This window comes from Cetorhinus maximus, chromosome 1, assembly GCF_964194155.1.
Source record: "Cetorhinus maximus chromosome 1, sCetMax3.hap1.1, whole genome shotgun sequence".
NCBI classification, from domain to species: Eukaryota; Metazoa; Chordata; class Chondrichthyes; order Lamniformes; family Cetorhinidae; genus Cetorhinus; species Cetorhinus maximus.
In genome coordinates this window covers 27,130,937-27,154,417 of record NC_135879.1, presented here as the reverse complement: position 1 = coordinate 27,154,417, position 23,481 = coordinate 27,130,937, and the positions used below count along the sequence as shown (strand labels likewise).

At 42.7% G+C, this 23,481-nt stretch overlaps 1 protein-coding gene across 1 annotated transcript in view; it reads left to right on the top strand.

The window, feature by feature from the left end:
• The first annotated feature begins 8,679 nt into the window (after positions 1-8,679).
• The window catches only part of mgarpa (mitochondria localized glutamic acid rich protein a), a 49,861-nt gene continuing 35,059 nt past the window's right edge, over positions 8,680-23,481 (top strand). Inside the window, exons 1-3 of the mRNA XM_078538698.1 lie at positions 8,680-8,928; positions 19,513-19,616; positions 20,072-20,171. Of these exons, the coding sequence (XP_078394824.1) occupies positions 8,838-8,928; positions 19,513-19,616; positions 20,072-20,171 (295 nt within the window). The 5' untranslated portion in view covers positions 8,680-8,837. The remainder of the gene's footprint in view (positions 8,929-19,512; positions 19,617-20,071; positions 20,172-23,481) is intronic.

Genomic DNA, 23,481 nt, shown 5'->3' with positions numbered 1-23,481 from the left:
ACTTGCTGCAGAATTCCCAGCCTCTAGCCTGCTCTAGTAGCCACAGTATTTATATGATTTATATCTCTTCTGATACCTCACTTAATTGGCCATTCTTCATGTTTGAGAAAATACAGTGCCAATAATCTTCAACATTGTTGCCTGGGCACGAATCTAGTGGAACAGATCATCTGCCCATTGCAAAATATGCCCAACAAACATTCTTTCAGTGGCAGCACATTAGGCAGCTTCCACAATGAACATCTGATCTGTCCAGATAATAAAGTTGAAAATTACCACAAGTAAGCAGTGGCAGGTTATTTGATTACACAGGGTGATAGCAAAGCCCAATGCTGTCTTCACCCCTATCCACACATGCACTTCAACTAGGAGTCATTGGACAATGATGTGTTGTAGCTCTGACCAATTTGTTCCTCCATCATTCCTAACCCAAGCAGATTGAGGTGACTTTTGGTACTGGCAACTGGCTGAGGTTAGGAGCTAAAATCAGTTTAACACAAACTAACGATTTATTTTGGAAGCACAGTTATTCATTTTCTCGTTGTGCTGTACTGAATATCAATGCTTGAAAAATGTTCTGTTTCTCATTCTAAAGATTACAAAAATTCACAAAAGAAAATGCAAAACAAAGGCTTGATTCTGTCTATTTACATTATACCTGATGGTAGGATTTTTTTTGCGATTGCCAAGCAGTCTTTGATTACCCAAGTCTAGTGGCAATTTATAATGTGTGACAAAAACAAAATGTTGCAGATGCTGGAAATACTCAGCAAGTTGGCAGTATCTATTGCGAGAGAAACAGAGTTAACACTGTGGTTTAAAGACCTCTGAATGAAAGAAAAATAGAAATGTAATAAGCCTTGAGGAAATATAAGTGGGAAGGGAGAGGAAGAACAAAAGGGAAGGTCTGTGATAGGTTGGAGGACAGGAGAAATTAACTGATAAAAGACTTAATAATATAAAAGGCAAAGGGAGTGGTAATAGTTGTAGTAAAGAAACAAAAGATTTGTCCAGAGTGGGCATGTATCGCAGAAAAATGAACAGTGGTGTCTGAAAGCAAAGACATGAAACACAAGGTTAAGACTGATACATGCAAGAAAAAACAGAAACAAAATGGGGGGGGGACAGAGTTTATGGTCTGAAATTGTTGAACCCATTGGTGAATCCAGAAGGCTGTAAAGTGCCTAATCAAAAGATGTGCTGTTCCTCAAGCTTGCATTGAACTTCATTTGAATGTTATAGCAGGCCAAGGACGGAGATATCAGCGTGACAGCAAGGTAGAGAATTAAAATGACAAGCCACTGGAAGCTCGGGGTAATGTTTGCGCACTGTGCAGAGGTGTTCCGCAAAGCAGTCACCCATTCTGTGTTCTGTCCCCCCAGCATAGAGGTGACTGCATTGTGAGCAGCGAATACAGTATACTAATTTGAAAGATGTACACAAAAATCACCTCTTCACCTGGAAGGAGCGTTTGGAACCTTGGATGGTGAGGAGAGCAGAGGTAAAAAGGCAGGTGTTACACCACCTGTGGATTGCATTGGAAGGTGCCATGAGAAGGGGAGGAGGTGTTGGAGGTGATTGAGGAGTGGACCATATGGTTGGGGAGGGAATGGTCCCTTCAGAATGCTGACAAGGGAGCAGAATATGTGTTTGCTGGTGGCATCACACTGGAGGTGGTAGGAATGGCGGAGGATGATCCTTTGAATGTGAAGGTGAGGAAAAGGGGAACCCTAACGCAGTTCTGGGAGGAAGGGGTGAGAGCAGAAGTGTAGGAAATGAGTTGGACACGGTTGAGAAGCTCTGTCAACCACAGTGGGTGAGGGTGAAGCTGGGGAAAATCCTCAGTTGAGGAAAAAGGAAGACATATCAGAAGTGCTGTTGTGGAAGGTTACACCATTGGAACAGATGCGACAAAGGTAGGAGAACTAGGAGAATTGAATAGCGCCCTTACAGGAAGCGGTGTGAGGAAGTGTAGTTGAGATTGCTGTCAGTGGGCTTATAATGAATATTAATTGACAGCCTGTCCAGAAATGGAGATGGAGAAATCGAAGAAGATAAAGGAAGAGTCGGAGATGGACCCTGTGAAGGTGAGTGAAGGGTGGTAATTGAAAAGAAAATTACTGAAGCTCTTGAGTGGGCAAGAGCAGGAAATGGCACCAATATAGTCATCAATGCACTGGAAAAAGAGTTAAAGGAGGGGTCCTGTGTAGAACTGGAACAAAAAACATTCATGTATCCTACAAAAAGGCAGGCATAGCTAGAACCTGTGCAGGTACCCATAGCAACACCTTTTATTTGGAGGAAGTGAGATGAGTTAAAGGAAAAATTGTTCATTGGGAGAACAAGTTCAGCAAGGTGGTGGCAGATGGGGATTGGTTAGGCCTCAATTCAAGGAAGAAGTGGAGAGCACTCAGACCATCCTGGTGGGAGGTGGACTCAAGAAATTGGACATTCCTAGTCAAGAGGAGGCAGGCAGGACCAGGAAACTGGAAATTTTTGAAATGATGTAGGGCATCAGAAGAGTCACTGGTGTAGGTGGGGAGAGACTGGATAAGGGGAGAAAAAGGAGTTGAGATAGAAATAAGTTCAGTGGGGCATGAACAGGCTGAAATGATGGGTTTACCAGAGCAGTCCTGTTTGTGAATTTAGGAAAGGAGGTAGAAGCAGGCTGTTCGGGGTTGGGGGTCTATGACATGGGAAGCTGTGAAGGGAAGATCTACGCAAGAGACCATAAGACATAGGAGCAGAAATTAGGCCATTCGGCCCATAGAGTCTGCTCTGCCATTCAATCATGGCCGATAAGTTTCTCAACCCCATTCTCCCGCCTTCTCCCCGTAACCTTTGATCCCCTTACCAATCAAGAACCTATCTATCTCAGTCTTAAATACACTCAATGATCTGGCCTCCACAGCCTTCTGTGGCAATGAATTCCATAGATTCACCACTCTCTGGCTAAAGAAGTTTCTCCTCATCTCTGTTCTAAAAGGTCTTCCCTTTACTCTGAGGCTGTGCCCTCGGGTCCTAGTCTCTCCTACTAATGGAAACATCTTCCCCACGTCCACTCTATCCAGGTCTTTCAGTATTCTGTAAGTTTCAATCAGATCCCCCCTCATCCTTCTAAACTCTGTCGAGTATAGACCCAGAGTCCTCAAACGTTCCTCATATGTTAAGCCTTTCATTCCTGGGATCGTTCTCGTGAACCTCCTCTGGACCCTCTCCAGGGCCAGCAAATCCTTTGTGAGATATGGGGCCCAAAATTGCTCACAATATTCTAAATGTGGTCTGACCAGAGCCTTATAAAGCCTCAGCAGCACATCCCTGCTTTTATATTCTAGTCCTCTCGAAATAAATGCCAACATTGCATTTGCCTTCCTAACTACCGACTCAACCTGCAAGTTAACCTTAAGAGAATCCTGGACTAGGACTCCCAAGTCCCTTTGCACTCCAGATTTCTGAATTCTCTCCCCATTTAGAAAATAGTCTATGCCTCTATTCTTCCTACCAAAGTGCATGAGCTCACACTTCCCCACGTTGTATTCCATCTGCCACTTCTTTGCCCATTCTCCTAACCTGTCTAAATCTTTCTGCAGCCTCCCTGCCTCCTCAATACTACCTGTCCCTCCACCTATCTTTGTATCATCTGCAAACTTAGCTAGGATGCCCTCAGTTCCTTCATCTAGATCACTAATGTATAAAGTGAAAAGTTGTGGTCCCAACACTGATCCCTGCAGAACTCCACTAGTCACCAGCCACCATCCTGAGAAGGACCCCCTTATCCCCACTCTCTGCCTCCTGTCAGACAGCCAATCTTCTATCCATGCTAGTACCTTGCCTCTAACACCATAGGCTCTTATCTTACTGAGCAGCCTCCTGTGCGGCACCTTTTCAAAGGCCTTCTGGAAGTCCAAGTAGATAACATCCATTGGCTCTCCTTTGTCTAACCTGCTCGTTACCTCCTCAAAGAATTCTAACAGATTTGTCAGGCATGACCTCCCCTTGATGAAACCATGCTGACTTTGCCCTATTTTACCATGCACTTCCAAGTATTCTGAAATCTCATCCTTAATAATGGACTCTAAAATCTTACCAACGACCAAGGTCAGGCTAATTGGCCTGCAATTTCCCGTCTTTTGCCTCACTCCCTTCTTAAACAGGGGGGTTACATTAGTGATTTTCCAGTCATCTGGGACCCTCCCTGACTCCAGTGATTCCTGAAAGATCACCACTAACGCCTCCACTATCTCTTCAGCTATCTCCTTCAGAAATCTGGTTTGTAATCCATCTGGTCCAGGTGATTTATCCACCTTCAGACCTTTCAGTTTTCCTAGCACATTCTCCTTGGTAATGGCCACCATACTCACCTCTGCCCCCCAACTCTCTTGAAGTTTGGGGATGTTACTCGTGTCTTCCACCGTGAAGACTGACTCAAAGTACCTATTCAGTTCCTCCGCCATTTCTTTGTTCCCCACTACTACTTCTCCAGCGTCATTTTCCAGCGGCCCAATGTCGACTTTTGCCTCTCTCTTACCCTTTATATATCTAAAAAACTCTTGCAATCTTCTTTTATATTACTGGCTAGTTTACCCTCATATTTAATCTTCTCCCTCCTTATTTCTTTTTTAGTTGTCCTCTGTTGGTCTTTGTAGGCTTCCCAATCCCCTGGTTTCCCACTGCTCTTCACCGCATTGTATGCTTTCTCTTTAGCTTTTATGCTGTCCTTGACTTCCCTTGTCAGCCATGGTTGCCTCGTCCTCCCTTTAGTATGCTTCTTCTTCCTAGGGATGAATTTTTGCTGTGTCTCCCAAATTACTCCCAGAAACTCCTGCCATTGCTGTTCCACTGTCTTTCCTGCTAGGCTCATCTCCCAGTCAATTCTGGCCAGCTCCTCCCTCATGCCTCTGTAGTTGCCTTTATTCAACTGTAATACTGTTACATTTGATTCCAGCTTTTTCCTCTCAAATTGCAGGGTAAATTCTATCATATTATGGTCGCGTCCTCCTAAGGGTTCCTTCACCTTAAGCTCCCTTATCAAATCTGCCTCATTACACATCGCTAAATCTAGAATTGCCAGTTCCCAAGTGGGCTCCACCACAAGCTGCTCCAAAAAGCCATCTCGTAGACATTCCACAAATTCCTTTTCTTGGGATCCACTACCAACCTAATTTTCCCAGTCTACCTGCATATTGAAATCCCCCATGATCACTGTAACCTCGCCTTTCTTATACGCCTTTTCTATCTCCTGGTGTATCTTGTGCCCCACGTCCTGACTACTGTTTGGAGGCCTGTACATAACTCCCATTATGGTTTTTTACCTTTGCGGTTCCTCAACTCTACCCAGACAGATTCTACATCATCTGACCCTACTTAATTTCTTGCTATCGATTTAATTTCATTTCTTACTAACAAAGCAACCCCACCCCCTATGCCAACCTGCCTATCTTTTCGATAGGATGTATATCCTTGGATATTTAGCTCCCAGTCCTGATCCCCTTGCAGCCATGTCTCCGTGATGCCCACCACATCATACCTGCCAATTTCAATCTGCGCCACAAGCTCATTTACTTTATTTCGTATACTGCATGCATTCAGATACAACACCTTCAGTCCTGCATTTCCCGTCCCCTTTCTCATTGTCATCCCTTTATCTGATGTGCTTGAAGTTAGATTCCTAGCCCTTTCCAAACACTCTGTCCTATTTTGTGTTCTGGAGACTTTAATAGCCTCTCCTGGGCTCTCCTTTTCAGTTTTTTCATAATTTTCCATGAAGTTGAATCCACCCCTCCACATGCTAACCTGTTGCTTTGTTTCCCATTAGTCATACTTCTTGGAGTTTTACCCTTCCCTTCCCCCCCACTTTCGAGTTTAAAGTCCTGTTGATCACCCTATTTACCCTTTTCGCTAGAACATTGGTCCCAGATCGGTTGAGGTGGAGACCGGTACAGATCCCTCCTGTTCCAAAACTGATGCCAGTGCCTCACGAAATGGAACCCCTCTTTCCCGCACCACTCCTTTAGCCACGTGTTTACTTCATTGACAGTCCTGGAATTAATGGCTTGTTGTTCTGTAGCCAGTTCAGGAGAGGTAGGAGGAAGTGCCGGAACATTGCTGCTCAGCCTCTGCAAGGTAGAGGTTGCTATGCTGGACAACAACAGCATCTCCCTTGTCAGCAGCTTTGATAATGTCAGGGTTAGGCTTAAGAAAATAGTGTAGCAAGACAGAGTGGGTGAGGGGAGCAGTGAAATTGAGATAGGTGATGTCATGGTGATAGTTCTCAATGAAAAGATAAGAGCAGGAAAGAGGCCAGAAGGAAGAAGGAGATTGCTGGGGGGTGGGGGGGTGGGTGGCACGAGTGGAGGAGGACTCCTGGCCAAAAAAGTGAACACTCAGCTGACATGCAGAGCTGAAAATCCTTTGAGGTGGGGGCATAAGGGGGTAAAGCTGAATTCTTTGCTAATCTGATAATAGCTATTTTACCATGGGGGCTATTGACAACAAGCAGAATCTCATCCTCCTGTGGTGCCCCCACACATTACAGTACACATTACTTAATCAGAAACCTGACAACTTTCTTCTTGTTAAGGCAAATGGCACAACCAACTGTAGCTCTACTACCATTTCCGTAGAGCAGATTACCCAATGCAACACAAGACACAGGATTTTCTTATGGCTTGGGACTGCTCCCAGTGCTACGTATATCTTTCGGTGACATGAGCAGGATTTTTATTAACCTTTGTTTAAAACTTAGGTATCAGTTGTCACTGGGTGAACATGTCAACCTTTCCCCTCTTGGAACTGGACTGCCGGCCTCTAAATTTTAATGTTAAATATTTTGAAACTGCTATATCCATACGACTTTTGTTCAAACTGAGAATAAGTGCAGCTGAAGCTCTATCCCAAGTTCTTTTCATTTGTCAAATGGATCATCTTGTTTAAAAAAATTCCCCCTTTTGATTTCTTCTGTCATCTCATGCAAATTGTGGATAATTGCAGATAATTAGACATATGCATGGTGGCACCCTCTATTCCTTTGGCTCATGTGATGAATGCCCATTACTTTGTCAATGTGGCGAATTTGGTTCTGTGGCCATCATAGCTGAATCTGAAACTACATTTACCTGATGTCCACACACTTGCATATTCCAGTAGAAGTAACTGGCTGATTTTTCTTTCTTCCCTAGATAAGAGGCACTGAAACCAATTATAGCATTCCATCCACTGCCTTACCTGAAATCAGCTACCAGTACAGACATGGGAATTTCTTCATTATGCATGTAGCTCAGTACTGAGCTATTTAATAATGTGAAGAATCCATTCAAATCATAGGCTGTCCTTTTGATTGCAGGGTCTTTGGAGAAAGATGGAATTTGTTGACACGGTTTTACATACCCAGAGCAATGTACATTTATGTGATTATTCAAATAATTTCGTTTTGATTCCTGTGGTGAAGCTCCTGCTTAGATTAACTAGTGATTTTGTTTGCATTAAAAGTGACTCATCGGGATAAATGACTATATTGCATTACTAGTTACTGCAGTGTAGGTTTTTAATATTACCTGAAAAAGATAAACTATGTCCTAACATAAATGATTGTGCCATGGTGCTGAGAAACACATATCAGAAGATCCCAGATTTAATTTTAAAGTTCCCCAAAACTGATCAGGGGTTATCTTTGTGGCTTCAGTTTGCCTTAATGCTGATGCAAATTAATTTAAAACATTAAATAATTAATTCCTCCACTTTATAATGTCCTCCACGAACAAAGAATGACTTCTATTTGAGCAAAAGAGGTGGGAAGTACTGGTTTACTTTGTATAAATTCAATTTATGCAAAAAAGAATACGGGTAGGTGTTAAGGCAGCTGGGCCTCTATTTCTGATCAAGGGAGAGCAAACTTCAGTAAACCTATTCCTCATTGTTAATGCCTTTTAGTTCCCCGCTGGAAGTCAATGTCTGGTTGTTGAGTGACAATACGACTCCCCTTGACTGCGATCCTTCTCCTCATCACCCCGTGGTCAAAGGGCCTGCCAACATTCCGAACTCACACAAGAATAGCCAGCCGGACATGGTGACCCCCCTCCCCTTGGGCTCATGACATCTGGCCTCGAAACCAAGGCACCTGCCCTGTTTGTGCTGATTTTCTTATTGGCTGGTTTGTCCTACCTGAATTTTGTGAGCCTGGGAGCTGATTTGGACTGAGCATGTCATAGCACTGTTGACAGATAAGTTATGAATTAAGCCACCAAGATTTGCCCGCATCAGCAATTTAAATACGCAAATTAATACAAACAAGCTTGACACTAGGCTCCACAGATGTTTGCGGTCAATGAGGACAACAACATGGACATTCATGTCCTATCCCATATGGCTTCAGGAAAAAGAATCGGAGAGAATCAGAACAATTTCAAGTCAAAAAGTCTGTTGAGCTTCCCAAAAAAACGGGCAATATCTCTACACCCAAAGTGCTGGAAATATCTCCATAATGTTGCAGAAATGTGTTATACTGTGCAGTTTGGCGGTGTGTGTCAGTAAATAGCTGATTTGGTTACAACATACTGCGGCTGCAGTTTGGGACTTTTTGTTGGGCTGTTTAATAATTATTCAGGCGGGGTTTTTTTTGTGTGTGCAGCGTGTTAATGCTGGAGCCACACGACAGGAGCGACCTCTGGGCCACGCTGCACGCTTTTGCGGTCGATGTGACGCTGTGAGTGGTTCGATCAGGCAAGAGGTGGGGAGAGAGACGGGATCTCACCGCTTAAAGCAGGACAAGCGCCGAGTTGTTGCAGGCATCGTCCGCACCATTAGCTCCCGCAATTGACCCGCAGTGTCAAGCGGGCACGATGTATCTCTGCAGGATCGCCTGGCACAACTTGGTGCCCATGGCAAGGGTCCGGTCTTCCTCACGATTAGTCGGGAACATGTACAGAAATGGTAAGTGCGGCACTGTCAGGGGCGCAGGTGCTTGGCTGAATAATTTGAAAGCATAGACTTATATATATAAAAACAAATGCAGTGAAAGGAGCTGTCAGAGGTTTCACTCTGTGGATGCCGGGATTGGGCTTCAAGTTAAATAAATAATAATTGTATCGTCCGTCGCCCTGTGTAAAATGTAAATATTTCAGCGATTTGCGGTGAGGCTATTAGTTTTAAAGGGGTGGAAGTTTTGCTTTTGTGAGGCAGTGGGACACAGCCGCTGGGTCAGTACGTTGGATGGGTAAAGCTGTAATGAACTCACTGTCCTACAGAAAGACTCCAAGGTCACTCACTCCATTTCAAAATGCTGATCCTTATTCACAGCACGGGAATGCGGACAGTTTTTAATATCCGTTGCGTGTTTTATGTAAGGACAGATGAGACTGGTTCCACACCCACTCGTGTGTGTGTGTGTGTTTTTTTAACGCTTGCCATGAAATCATTTAGCCCCGGGCACAGCGAGGATGCTTTGCTGAATCAGCGTCAGACCAGAAAGGAGGGCATTTCCACCCACCTTCCACTCCCAACCTAGCAAGCAGGTTTTTAAAATCTCTACAAGGCCGACCTAAAGTTTTGCCTGAAGGATTATTATTTTGTTAGCTCATCCGGGCGTCTGGAAAGTGACCAGAGTGTCAGTCGGGTAGCGTTTGAATGAATGAAATGCTCCTGTGAGTTTATTGCCAGGTCTTGCCAATGATTGATTTTGATGGTAAATTAAAGAGAAATGGATAAACAGGCTTGCGGATCGTTTGTGCTGTATTTATTTTAGAGAGAAGGACTGCGCGAGATGTTGTTGCCCTCTCTCACCCGGTTGCCAGAAATTAAAACGCGTCTGTAGCCCAAGTTCGGCACCCCTCATGCCCCTGGCTTCAGGCGAGTGACCGGATCAAGGGGGAAAAAAGCTTCGGATTACAGACGGAAATCTTTGCCTGCCTCATGCTAGAGATGGTGGAAGTTTAAGCCTAAACACCTCAAAGCCAACCAGCTACAGCACTAGCCCAATATAATCTTGCCTAACTAGCTCAAAAGAAGCCCAGTATACCTGGTATTTGAACATAAGAAATAGGAGCAGGAGTAGGCCATTCAGCCCCTCCAGCCCGGTCCGTAATTCAACTGGCTCATAGCTGATAGTATACCTCAATGCCATTTTTCTGTACTATCCCCATATCCCTTGATGTCACTAGTGTGCAGGAATCTATCAATCTCTGTCTTGAACATGTTCAATGACTGAGTCTCCATACCCCTCTGGGGCACAGAATTCCAAAGATTCACTATCCTCTGAGTGGAGAAATTCCTCCTCATCTCAGTCCTAAATGACTTGCCCCTTGCTCTTGTAGTACAAAGTGTTAATAGCTATTATGCTAAAAGTTAATATACATCATCAGTGATGTCAGATCATATCTCTAGGACTCAGAGAGATGCCTAGAAGGAGCCATGTGCTTATCTATCCCTGTACATAGTTGTATATTGTTAATAAACGTTTAGAAGTTCCTAGAAGCCTTGTTTCTAGCAGTGTCTGTTGAACACACCCTGGATCTGTTTCTGATGTTACTTCAATTCTGAGACTGTGTCCCCTGGTTCTAGATCCCCTAGCCAGTAGAAACATCCTTTCTGCATACACCCTATCAAGCCCCTGAAGAATTTTGTAAGTTTCAATATGATCACCTCTCAATCTTCTAAACTCTAGAGAATACAGGTTCAGTCTCCTAAGTCTCTTCTCATAGGGCAGTCCTGCTATCCCAGGAATTAATCTGGTGAACCTTCGCTTCACCCCCTTTATGGCAAGTATATCCTTCCTTAGGTAAGGGGACCAAAACAGTATACAATACTTAGGTGTGGTCTAACCGAGGCTCTATACAATTGAAGCAAGACATTTTTACTCCTGTACTCAAATCCTCTTGCGAGAAAGGCCAACATATCATTTAGCTTCTGAATTGCTTGCTGCACCTGCATGTTAGCTTTCAGTGACCCATGAACAAGAACACCCAGGTCCCTGTGGACATTAACATTTCCCAATCTCTCATCATTTAAGAAATTCTCTGCATCTCCATTCCTCCTACCAAAGTGGATAACCTCACACTTATCCACATTATACAATTCTTTGCCCACTCCCTAAGCCTGTCCAAATCTCACTGAAGTCTGTTTGCATCATCCTCTCAACATGCATTCCCGCCTAGTTTTGTGTCATCAGCAAACTTTTGGTCCCCACATCCAAATCCTTGATGTAGATTGTGAATAGCTGGGGCTCAAGTACTGATCCTTGCAGTATCCCATTAGTCACAGCCTGCCAACCTGAGAATGACTTCATTCCTACTCAGTTTTCTGTCTGTTAACCAATCCTCAATCCTGCCAGTATATTACCCCTTTATTCCATGTGCTCTAATTTTGTTAACTAACTCCTAATGAGAGACCTTATCGAAAGCCTTCTTAAAATCCAAATGCACCACATTCACTGGTTCCCCCTCATCAATTATGCTAGTAACATCCTCAACAAACTCCAACAGGTATGTCAAACACAATTTCCCTTTCATAAATCCATGCTGATTCTGCTCAAGCAGATCTTTATTTTCTAAGTGTCCAGTTATCACATGCTTTATGATAGATTCTAGTATTTTCCCTACTACTGATGTCAGGCTAACAGGTCTGTGGTTCCCCACTTTCTTTCTCCCTCCTTTCTTAAATAGTGGAGTTACATTTGCAACATTCCAACCTGCAGGTACCATTCCAGAATCTATAGAATATTTAAAGATGACCATCAATGAATCCATTATCTCTATAGCCACCTCTTTTAACACTCTGGGATGCAGATCATCGGGTCCCGCAGATTTATCAATTTCAGTCCCATTAATTTCTCCAGTACTGCTATTTTTTACTAATACTTATTTCTTTCAGTTCCTCATTGCCATTAGTCCCTTGGTTCTCTATTATTTCTGGGAGGTTTTTTGTAACTTCCTCCGCGAAGACAGACAAAGTAATTATTTAGCTTCTCTGTCACTTCCCTATTCCCCATGATAAATTCTCCTGTCTCTGCCTGTAATGAAAAAAACATTTGTCTTTGCAAATCCTTTCCTTTTTACACACCTATTTAAGCTTTTACGGTCGGTTTTTATGTTTCTTGCTAGTTTACATTCATATTCTATTCTACCTTCCTTTGTCAGTTTTTTGGTCCTTCTTTGCTGAATTCTAAAATGCTCCCAATCCTCAAGTTTACAGTTTTTGGGGCAACTTTATAAGCCTCTTCCTTTGATCTAATACAACCTTTCACTTCCTTTATTAGCCATGGTTGGCTCACTTTTCCTGTTGGGATTTTGTGCCTTAAAGGAATATGTATTTGTTGTAAACCAGCCAACTTGCCCCTCGAATGTTCTAGTCTCCTTTGTTTAGATTTAAGACCCTAGTTTTAGATTGAATGACATTTTTTTCAAACTTAATGGAAAATTCTATCATATTATGGTCACTCGTCCCTAAAGATTCTTTTACAACAAGACTATTAATTAGTCCTTTCTCATTGCATAATACTAGATCTAAAATAGCCTGTTCCCTGGTTGGTTCCTCAACACACTGCTCAAGAAAACCATCTCATAAACATTCCAGGAATTAATCCTACACAGCATTACTACTCATTAGATTTATCCAGTCTAGATGTAGATTGAAGTCACCCATGGTTACTGTATTACCCTTGTTATATGCACCTCTCATTTCCTGATTTACACCATGCCATACATCACCACTACTAAAGATTAGCTAGCTAACAGGAAACAGAGGGTAGCCATAAATGGGTCTTTTTCTGGTTGGTGGGATGTAACAAGTAGTGTGCCACAGGGATCAGTGCTGGGGCCTCAAATTTTTACAATTTATATCAATTTATATAAATAATATGGATGAAGGGACAGATGGTATGGTTGCTAAATTTGCTGATGACACAAAGATAGGAAAGTAAGATGCGAAGAGGATGTAAGGAGGCTACAAATTGACATAGATAGGTTAAGTGAGTGGGTAAAGATCTGGCAAATGGAGTATAATGTGGGCAAGTGTGATATTGTCCATTTTGGCAGTAAGAATAAAAAAGAAGCATATTATCTAAATAGTGAGAGATTGCAGAGCTCTGAGATTCAGAGGGATCTAGGTGTCCTTGTTCATGAATCACAAAAGGCCAGTGTGCAGATATAGCAAGTAATTAGGAAAGCTAATAGAATGTTATTGTTTATCGTGAGGGGAATTGAATACACAAGTAGGGAGATTATGCTTCAGTTGTACAGGGCACTGGTGAGAACCACATCTGGAGTACTGTATACAGTATTGGTTTCCTTATTAAGGAAATATATAAATGCATTAAAAGCAGTTCAGGGAAGGTTTGTTAGCTTAATCCCAGGAATGGGCAGGTTGTCTTATGAGGAAAGGTTGCTCAGATTAGGCTTGTATCCACTGGAAGAGTAAGAGATGATTTGATTGAAACCTTTAAGATCCTGAGGAGTCTTGACAGAGTGGGTGTGGAGAGGATGTTTCCTCTTGTGGGAGAATCTAGAACTAGGGTTCACAGTTTAAAAATAAGGGGTGGCTCATTTAAGACAGAGATAAGGAGAAATTTTTTCTCTCAGAGAGTTGTGAGTCTTTGGAACTCTCTTCCTCAAAAGGCAGTGGAAGCAGAGTCTTTGAATATTTTCGAGGCAGATCTAGATAGATTCTTGATTAACAAGTAGGTGAAAGGCTATCGGGGATAGGTGGGAAGTTACAATCAGATCAGCCATGATATTATTGAATGGTGGAGCACACTTGAGAGGCTGAGTGGCCTGCTCCATGTTCATATGTTCCCCAGAACTGGTCCCAATGCCCCAGAAATCTAAAGTCCTCTGTCCTACACTATTTCTCCAGGCATGCGTTCATTCGTTCAATGTGGTACTGGGAGTGATCCTGAGATTACTGCCTTAGAAGTCCTGCTTTTCAACCTCTTTCCTAACTCCTAAAATCTGCTTTCAGGACCTCATCCCTCTTTCTTCCTATGTCTCTGGCACCAAGGTGGACCATGACCTCTGGCTGTTCACCCTCCCCCAAAAGAATGTCCTGCAGCTGCGCAGTGACATCATTGACCCTGGCATGAGGGTGCTATGAATGAGCCATAGTTGATAGACATTGTTGCTAGGCGAGTGAAGGGTGTGAGGTGAATGGAGAAGTATGTGAGGCTAATGGTGCAGTTGGTAAGACATGGCATATAAGGATGCCTTTACTGACCTTGACCACTCGTGTAAAGTCATTAAACTGCTTTCAGCACTTCATCCAGGTCCCCTGGGCTAAACTGCTGACATCGACCACAGCAGCTACCTGCCCCCATTGTCTTCATTATCTGCCTGGAGGGCCTCCTGGCTGCCTGAGGGAAGGGGACCTTTCTTCTCCTGTCGATGTCCTGCACCAAGGGCTCCGGTGCAGCATCTGAGAACCTTGGGGTCCAACCTCTGTCCTGGTATGTCATTTTTGTAGCTTCTTCCTGGTCTTCAAGTCCTCTTCCAACCCCCGCACCCTCTCTTCAAGCGGTGCATCTGACTTAAAGTAGCATGAATTTACTTGAAGCGGTGCCAGCCTTGCACAACTTGGGCCCCTTGCTGAGCATGCAGCCACTCTTCAGTGCATTTAGGAATTATAACTACTATTATAATTAGCAGGCAGAAAAGGCTTGCATGTTGCCTGCATTACTTTGAACGGGCGCAGAGACATTCTACATCACGACCCCCATGCTTGATTTTGGGGGCTATTCCATTTCACCCCAAACATGGGCAAATCCCCTCTATGTTATATGATTGTCAATCGATCTTTAACAGTGATGAATAGGCAAAGCTGCATGATGTCAAACTTATATTTTAGATTTAGATTAATTGGGATCATTTTTGTGAAGAATAACATACTTTTTAGGGGTTAGTTGCTAAGTAGCTCAATTTGTGGAAGTCACACATTCGCATGCAGCTCTTTAGCATCAAAGTCTTTAGTGCTTTCATTGAGGTTGCACAGGTTAGCAAATTTCTATATAACTGAAAGCATAAAATATCCTTCAAAATTGCAAACAAAACGATTGCCTCTTAAAGAAATGATAGAGCCCAGTCTCATATATTTGACTGACAGAAGTATGTTACATGCTGGTTCCCAATATATGTAAAACCAAAAAGAACGTTCATTCTCATGTTTTTCCGGGGGCACATATTGATTCTTCAAGGAGTCTTTCAGGGCAGCGACTTCTTTGTGTACCTTTTCTGCTTGCTGTTGTGCCTGGCTGTATTTCTGGTTGAGTTCTTCTAACTCAACTTTGATAGAAACATTTTCCTGTAGAATGGATTCATTTTCTTTTTGCAGATTTTGTTTCTTTTGGGTTGCATCAGATAGCTTTCTTTCCTTCACAGCCATCTGCTCGCTCCTCACTGCCACCTGCTGTTGCAGTTTGGGTAATGTGTCAGCATTTTCAAAAAGCTCTATTTTTAAGTCTCTCAGCTGCTTCGCAGCCTCTTCTTTCCTCTGCACTAAACTCTTTGGCTTGTGTACTTCATTGTGCTGACATGGTCTGCAACCATCTTGTATTTTGCTTGGGTATTGTCTCCCTCGTCCTGGTGTCTCTAGACCTTTTTGTGTTTTATTGGGGTTGTTCTATACCTTTTTTAAGGTCTGTGCTCTCCACAACTTGAGTTTAAAATACTGGTCAAAGGCTTTTAAGACCTCACCAAATGTGGTTGAGGATTCATCTATACCTTGTCTTATGATTACATTGTTGGCAAATTCACCAAATAAGTACAAGAATTTATTAACTTGCACTTCCAGTGATTTTCTACTTAATCCTGATGTACTCCTGTAATCTAAAAATTTTCTTCTACATGATACCTAAATTTGCATCCGGTTTGGCTCTTGCATGAGTTCAAATTGGTCCGGTAGTTTCAATTTACTATCCACGACTGCTTCTCAGAACAGTGGAGTAGAACTTTATTCTTTTTTCAAGATGGCACCACAGTAACCCTTATTATCTCTTCTTCCCATGCTTGTCGGGTTTCGGTGGGCTCCTGTTACAATAATGGAGCCTTTTCTTTTAAAACTCATCGATTCTGCAGGAAACCATCAGAATAAGCTGCTTGGGCCAGCTATTTGCTTCTCTGAGCTTGGGTAATTGATTTGAAGGCTTTTTTTTGATCTGCCTTCTGTTTTAATTATTTTTCATTCATTCGAGCTCGACTGCTATGGCGCTGACTCCGGACCTGGCTGCAGTGTTCTTCCAGCTGTGCTGATTGAACAGTCAGTATGCTCTGCCTGATTAGTGTCCTGATTATTTTTAAAAGATTAGTTCAGCCTTTTAGCAAATTTTGCTCACCTCTTTTGTGACTTGGCTGGGTCTTTGGACTCTGAGTTCAATCAGGTTTGGCTTTTGCTGACCCTTTTGTGATCTGGCTCGGACCTTTGACTCTGCGTTTTATCAGGCCTGTCAATGGACCTCCACGTGCTCTGGTGGAGTCCTTCAGCTGCACAGTGGATTTTTCTTCTGCCCTTCAGCTGCCACATCTGCAATGGAGCTTCTTTTTAGGCAATCTCCAGCTGTGTCTTTGATGCAGGCACATTTCTCACAGGTCAGACTGCAGTTTCTTTACTTTTTCATGCTTTAAGATTCTGGGGCTTCTTCTTCTCCAGTTTCTTTGAGTTCATTCCTTCATGGCCACCAGGTTGTAAGGTTGTTTTGTGTCTCACTGAAAGATCTAAAGGCTTGTGTGGCTGAACATAAACAGCTTATTAACAACTCATAAGTACATGCGTCTCCAAGATACAGCTCATAATGCTGGCTTCTACCAGACTATTAGTCACAGTCTACCATCATGTGACTCTATATCATAATGTGGGCAGTACTGTTTCCCCAGTCCCACATTAACCCTTGCTCTACCAAACACCCTTACACTACAGATATCTCCATCTGTTCCAATGCACTGTTCCTATGAAGCTCAATGCTCTTCCCAACTCCGTGTAAGTCAAGCCCATAGAGTCAGAGAGTCATAGGGTCATAGAATGGTACAGCACAGAAGGAGGCTGTTCGACCCAACATGCCTGTTGCCAGAACCAACACATCAGATCAAAGCTCCAAAGTTTTGCTATACCCAGTTGATTAAACAGCTAACAGAAGGAGGAGGCTCCACAAACATCCCCATCCTCAGTGATGGGACAGGCCAGCACATCAGTGCCAAAGACAAGTCTGAAGCATTTGCAAGCCTTTTCAGCCAGAAGTACTGACTGGATGATCCATCTCAGCCACCTCCTGAGGTTCCCACCATCACAGATGTCAGTCTTTAGTCAATTTGATTCACTAAATGTGATAGCAAAAAATGACTTAAGGAACTGGATACAGCAAAAGCTATGGGCCCTGACAACATCATAGAATAGAACCATAGCACAGAGGAAGGCCATTTGGCCCATTATATTTATGCCACCTCTCTGCAAGAGAGGTGGCTTGGACAGCTAGTCCTACAACCCTGCTCTTCCTCTGTTGTACTCTAAATTTTCTCTCTTCAGGTACTTACCCAATTCCATTTTGAAAGCCACAATTGAAACTGCCTCAGCCACATTCTCAGGCAGTGCATCCAAGATCCTGACCACTCACTATGTAAAAAAAAAATAAACTCCTCCTGCCACCATTGCCAATCACCTTAAATCTGTGTCCTCTGGTTATTGATCCTTTTGCTAATGGGAACAGTTTCTCTCTAGCTACTCTGTCTAGACCCCTCATGATTTTGAACACTTCAATAAAATCTCCTGCCAACATTCTCTTTTCTGAGGAGAACAACAACACTCTATTCATACAACTGAAGAGTATACTGACCGAAATACAGAAGAATTGTGCTCCAGACCCATCTGTGTCCTTAGCCAAGCTGTTCCAGTACTGGAATCTTCCTGACAATATGGAAAATTGCCAAGTTATGTCCTGTCTACAAAATGCACGACAAATGCAATCCAACCAATTACCACCCAATCAGACTACTCTCAATTGTCAGCAAAATGATGGTAGGTGTCGTTGATAATTCTATCAAGTGGCACGTAATCAGAATAACCTGCTCACTGATGTTTAGTTTGAGTTTTGACAGGACCATTTGGCTCCAGTCCCCAGTACAGCTATGGTCCAAACATGGACACATGAGCTGAATTCCAGAGGTGGGGTGAGAGTGACGGTCCTTGACATCAAAGCAATATTTGACCGCCTGTGGCCTCAAGGAACCCAAGGAGCACAAGGAAATTGGGGAAAACTCTCTGCTGGTTGGAGTCATACCTAGCACAAAGGAAGATGGTTGTGGTTGTTGGAGATTAATCATCTCAGTTCCAGGACATCACTGCAGGAGTTCCTCAGGGTAGTGTCTTGGGCCTGACCACTTTCAACTGCTTCAGCAATGACATTTCCTCCAAAATATGGTCAGGAGTAGGGTTTTTTGCTGATGATTGCACATTGTTCAGTACTATTCACAACTTCTCAGATACTTAAGCAGTCCATATCCATATACAGCAAGGCATGGACAAACTTCAGGCTTGGGTTGATAAAGGGCAGGTAACATTCATGTTACATAAATGCCATGCAATGACCATCTCAAACAAGGGAGAATCTAACCATCTCCCCTTGTCATTCAAGGGGTGCACCTTTGCTGAATCCTCCATCATTAACATTAACCAAAGACTTAACTGGACCAGCCACATAAATACGCTGGCTACACAAGTAGATCAGAGGCTGGGAACTCTGTGGGGAACTTGTGACATTCAATGAGTCTAAATTCCCACTGTTCCAGCTTGCACAGTCTTCCATGCTAGACCATCACTGTAGCAGGGATTGTAAAATAAGCTCTTAATGTGTTCCCTCTTAATGCTACAACTTTTAAAATTATAGACGAGGCATCCTAGTACTCGGTAGTACATGATCTTAATGCAGACTTTGTGATTTAGCCACAGGAGTCCGCTGTCCATTACTGCCCACCATGATACCAATGGCTGAAGAAAAGAAAACTTACTGCAAATCCAATAAAACTGCACTACTGAACTCTACATGAATATGTACATTAAAGAATAATAGACTGAAGTGCACTTCAAGAATTAATTGATCCCAGTTTTGAGATATTAATAAAGGCTGGGATTTTCTAGTTCCGCCGTGATGGGACCCACCGTGAGAGATTCAGCGGCCCAGCCAAATTGACTTTTGGTGGAACTGGACAATCCCAGCGGTGGGCGGGCCCAGAAAATCCTGCCCAAAAACTTGAAGTTTGCTTTTGTGCTTTATGACAGGACCTCGACCCCGCTGTGTTGCTGTCCTGTAACATGCTCTTGTCTATGGGGTGGCAGAAATATTATAAAGCTGGTTTCAATGTATTATACAATGTAACAGTGGGTTAGGAATGTATTAATAGACACAGAAGAAAGTGTTATCAGTGTTTATGATTTTCAACAGTTTTAGCCAAATTATCCCATCAATGTTGACAACAATGACCAGTTCCAAATTCAGCTTTATATGATTCTGTATTTTCTTACACTTAATGACTTTGCATTACTTTGCAGCATCCATCCGCCAGATGTCTTCTGGTGGTCCTCCAGGCTCCTCAAGCGGGAACATGGTATATGCTCTGATGATTGGTGCAGTGATTGCAGGTGGAAGTGTTTATGTAAGAACCAGTTTAATTAAACACATTTCCACATATATCTGTTTAAGACTGCAGTCTTCTACTTTAAACAATAGACCATCCTTCTCCCTAGTGCTGTGGGTTGTGGATCCACAGCCAAGATTCTCTGTGCACCAAACTCCCCATTTTACTTTGGTAATTGAGTGGTAGTGAGTTGCTCCACAGTGAAAGGAAAGATAAGTTTGGAGATTGTTGACTTAAAACACTCTCTTGAATGTCCAAGTGGGCAGCTACAGAACAACACTGGAAAAGACCCAGGTGCAGATTTCCCTTTCTGAACTCCCATGCAGAGTGTAGTGTATGGATTGAGAGAATCCAAAGAGGATGAAAAATAAATGACTTGCTTTCTGTTATAATTACATGTCAAAACATGGGAAACTTCACAAATGTTTGTGTTTTCTTAGAATAATGAATTAATGTTGGACTATGTTACACAGACGTACAAAGTTCTCCACAAGGACAAAGCCAGGTACAATGAGAGAGTTGCAGAGATAATGGAACGCCCGAAGAGTGAGTTGACAGCTTTGCAACCAAAGAGTGAGTTTTCTTTTTTGATTTTCGTACTCAGATCATTATGCGCTCGTTCCATTAGGCTCAACCTAGAGCTTGTTGTCAACAATTGCAGTTATTGCTTGGAGGTGTGGGGCTAGGCTAGTTTGGTGTTACTGGACATTGGGTTGTTACAACTGGTCTAGAATGTGCCGTCAAAGTAAACATTGATGGTGGCAAATACTTTTCCCAAAAAAACTTTAGACGATTGCAAATGAAGATTAAGCTTCTGTTCAGTTATAGCTGATAGAAACTAATGAAAAGAAGGAAGAGAAAAGACTGTCAGGCCCATCAAGCCTGTCAATAGACTATGTACCTATGTACACTGAACGCTCAGTCCAGAGTAATACTACCTCCTGAGAGAGACAAAAAAAGAGGAAATTATCTTTGACTAGAAGATTACTGCTGCCTATTAGTTGTTACAAGCTAAACTAACAAACTATTTGCCCATTTGACAACAATAGCAGCAACTTGAATTATGTAGTACCTCTAACATAGTAAAACATCCCAAAGCACTTTACAAGAGTGTTTTCAAACAAGATTTGACACCACAAAAGGGGGTATCAAAACCAAGAAGACAGAAAAGCTTTGTCAAAGGGATCAGTTTTAAGGATTGTCTTAAAAGAGGAGAGAGGGGTGGAGAGATTTTGGGAAGAAATTCCAGAGTTTAAAGCCATGGCAGCTGAAAGCACAGTCATTGATGTTGGGGCAATAAAAATTTGGAATGTGCAAGAGGGCAGAATTGGAGGAGTGCAGAGATCTTGAAGGTTTGTATGGTTAGAGGGCATAGAGAGATAGGGAGTGTTGAGACCACAGAGGGGTTTGAAAATAAGGATGAGAATTTAAAAATCTTTCTTTATGGGATGCCAATCTAGATCAGAAAACCTGGGGCGCGAGGGTGGGGGGTGGGGGCTAATGAGCAAACAGAGCTTGGTGCAAGTTAAGAAATGGGAAGCAGAGTTTTGGATAAGCTCCAATTTATGTAAGATGGAATATGGGAGACCAGTGAGGAGAGCATTGGAATAGGCTAGTTCAAAGGTCACAAAGGCACAGATGAGAGTTTCAGCAGAAGGTGAGTTGAGGCACAGGCAAAATTGGGCAATGTTTCGGAGGTGAAGTTTCTTAAATTTGTACTTGGCAATATCCTCTTCTCTCAAAAACTTGTCGAGGTCCCTTGGAAAGGATTGTCCCAAATGGAGGCCAGATCCTTTCCCATGGGACGAAGGGGGGTGGATTGGGTGGAATTGGAGGAAGAACAACATATTAGTGGCTTTCCTGCATGTCCTCACTTGACACTGGCAGAGACCTAAGCGTCGGAACATTACAAAGAATAAATTATACACTGGTTAGGAAACAAATTTGAGGAATTATCCCTGGATAGATTATCAAGCAAGTGATTAATTTGGATCATATTTACCAAATCTGTTCCTTTATTTCCTTGAAAAACATCTTAAAAGTCTTGTTTTGAGAACACTGACAGGGGGAGGGAGGCTATTATGTGCCAGGTTACTTCTGTGGTAATGATTAGGTAAACATGTCTTGAACAAAATTGGGTATTGGCAAAAGTGCAAAATGAGCAATCGTGTATCAGCTGCCAGTTTTATATGGTACCCGATTGTCTTTGGAGAATTCAAGCCAATAAACATTTACATTACAGATATGAAAATGGGACCAGGAGCACCCATGTCATATTTATTACACTAAGCATCTGCTGACTTCCAAAAGACAGGAAAATCAAAAATAGCTCCTATCATATTTCTCTTAGGTAATTCAGAAATTATATTTATGGAGCAACATAATTAAATTTAGCATTATGATACCTCTCAGTGTATTTAACTGCAAAACCACAAGTCAGCACCTATGTCTTCTTACTCTTGTGGTCAATGTCATTTCAGTAAACCTATTATATGTGGTTCAGTGATTGTGCTGATTGGTGATATCCATTCGGAAAAGGCTTGAACATTCTGGTGCTGCTGGGGAGAGTATGAGGAATTCACCTAGGGTTTGAAAGTGGTTGGCCTATACTTAAAGTTAAATCACACCAGGGTATAGGAGCTGGGAAGTATTAATCTAGCTTCCAGCGGAGGAGAAACCAGGTAAAACTACATTCCTTTGCATTGTACCCTGTTTAAAAACTGAAAGGAAATATGTGAGCAATTAAAAGGAAAGGACTGCGTGGGAAGTTCTTGCAATTTGACAATACTCCCAGTACTGCTCCCAGAAAGATTGAGATGAGGAGAAATTATTTCACTCAAAGAGTTGTAAATCTTTGGAATTCTGTACCCCAGGTGGTTGTGAATGCTCTATCACTGAATACATTTAAGGCTGGCATAGACAGATTTTTGGTCTCTCAGGGAATCAATGTATGTGCAGAGCAGGCAGGAAAGTAGAGTTGAAGCCCAAGATCAGCTAAGATTGTACTGAGTGTCGGAACAGGCATATGGTCTACTCCTCCCATTTCTTGTTTTCTTCTGTGCTCTTGTGACTGCCCTGGTAATTTTTTGCGCGGTAGTATGATTACCAAAGGATTTGATGCCACCATTCTCAGTCTGAAATCTTAAATGCCTCAGACTTCATGTGATCCCGGAGTGAAAATTAGGGGGTAGGAGAGTTGTTCAGTGGGGCAGTGGGGAGGGCTTCAGCTGCTGAGTTGCGGGGGAGGTAGGGTGGGCTTCAGCTGCTGAATGCTGAATGGTGGTGGCAGTGGGGTTGAGCATTTTTTTTTAATTGCTACTTTTTCACAGACTTTTATGGCAACAGGAATCAGGCCTCAAAGATCTGTGCATTAGACCACACCCACCAGTAAAAAAAAACCCGATGATGGGAGCCTTGCAACTGTTAGCGTTCAGTCCGAACTCCATGGCAGCCATTGCTTCCTCAGAGCTCGCGACCCCACATCTGGACATCACGACCCACAGTGTGGGAAGTCCCTGGTCTATGGTATCACACCTATAGCATTAGGCCATAACATTAAAAATTCCTTGAATCCTTTGTCTGTGTTTACCTTGGTCAAAACTCCTGGACCAACAAATGTTGGGGAAATTCCTTTTCTGAAATCCATGAGACTATTTAACATACAATGAATAGCACACTTTTATTGTCAAAATGTTCGTGATTCAAGATGATAGGAATCTTCTCCCACAGCATTCCAGACAAAGGAAATCGGCAGATAATCAAAAGTTCCCAAAGTTTGGTCTTAGACATTGGCTGCTTAATATCTTGGCACGGGGATGAACATCCAATCCAAACAACATAAATTAATGTTGAGTTGTGAGGTTGACGTCTGTCAGGCAGAATG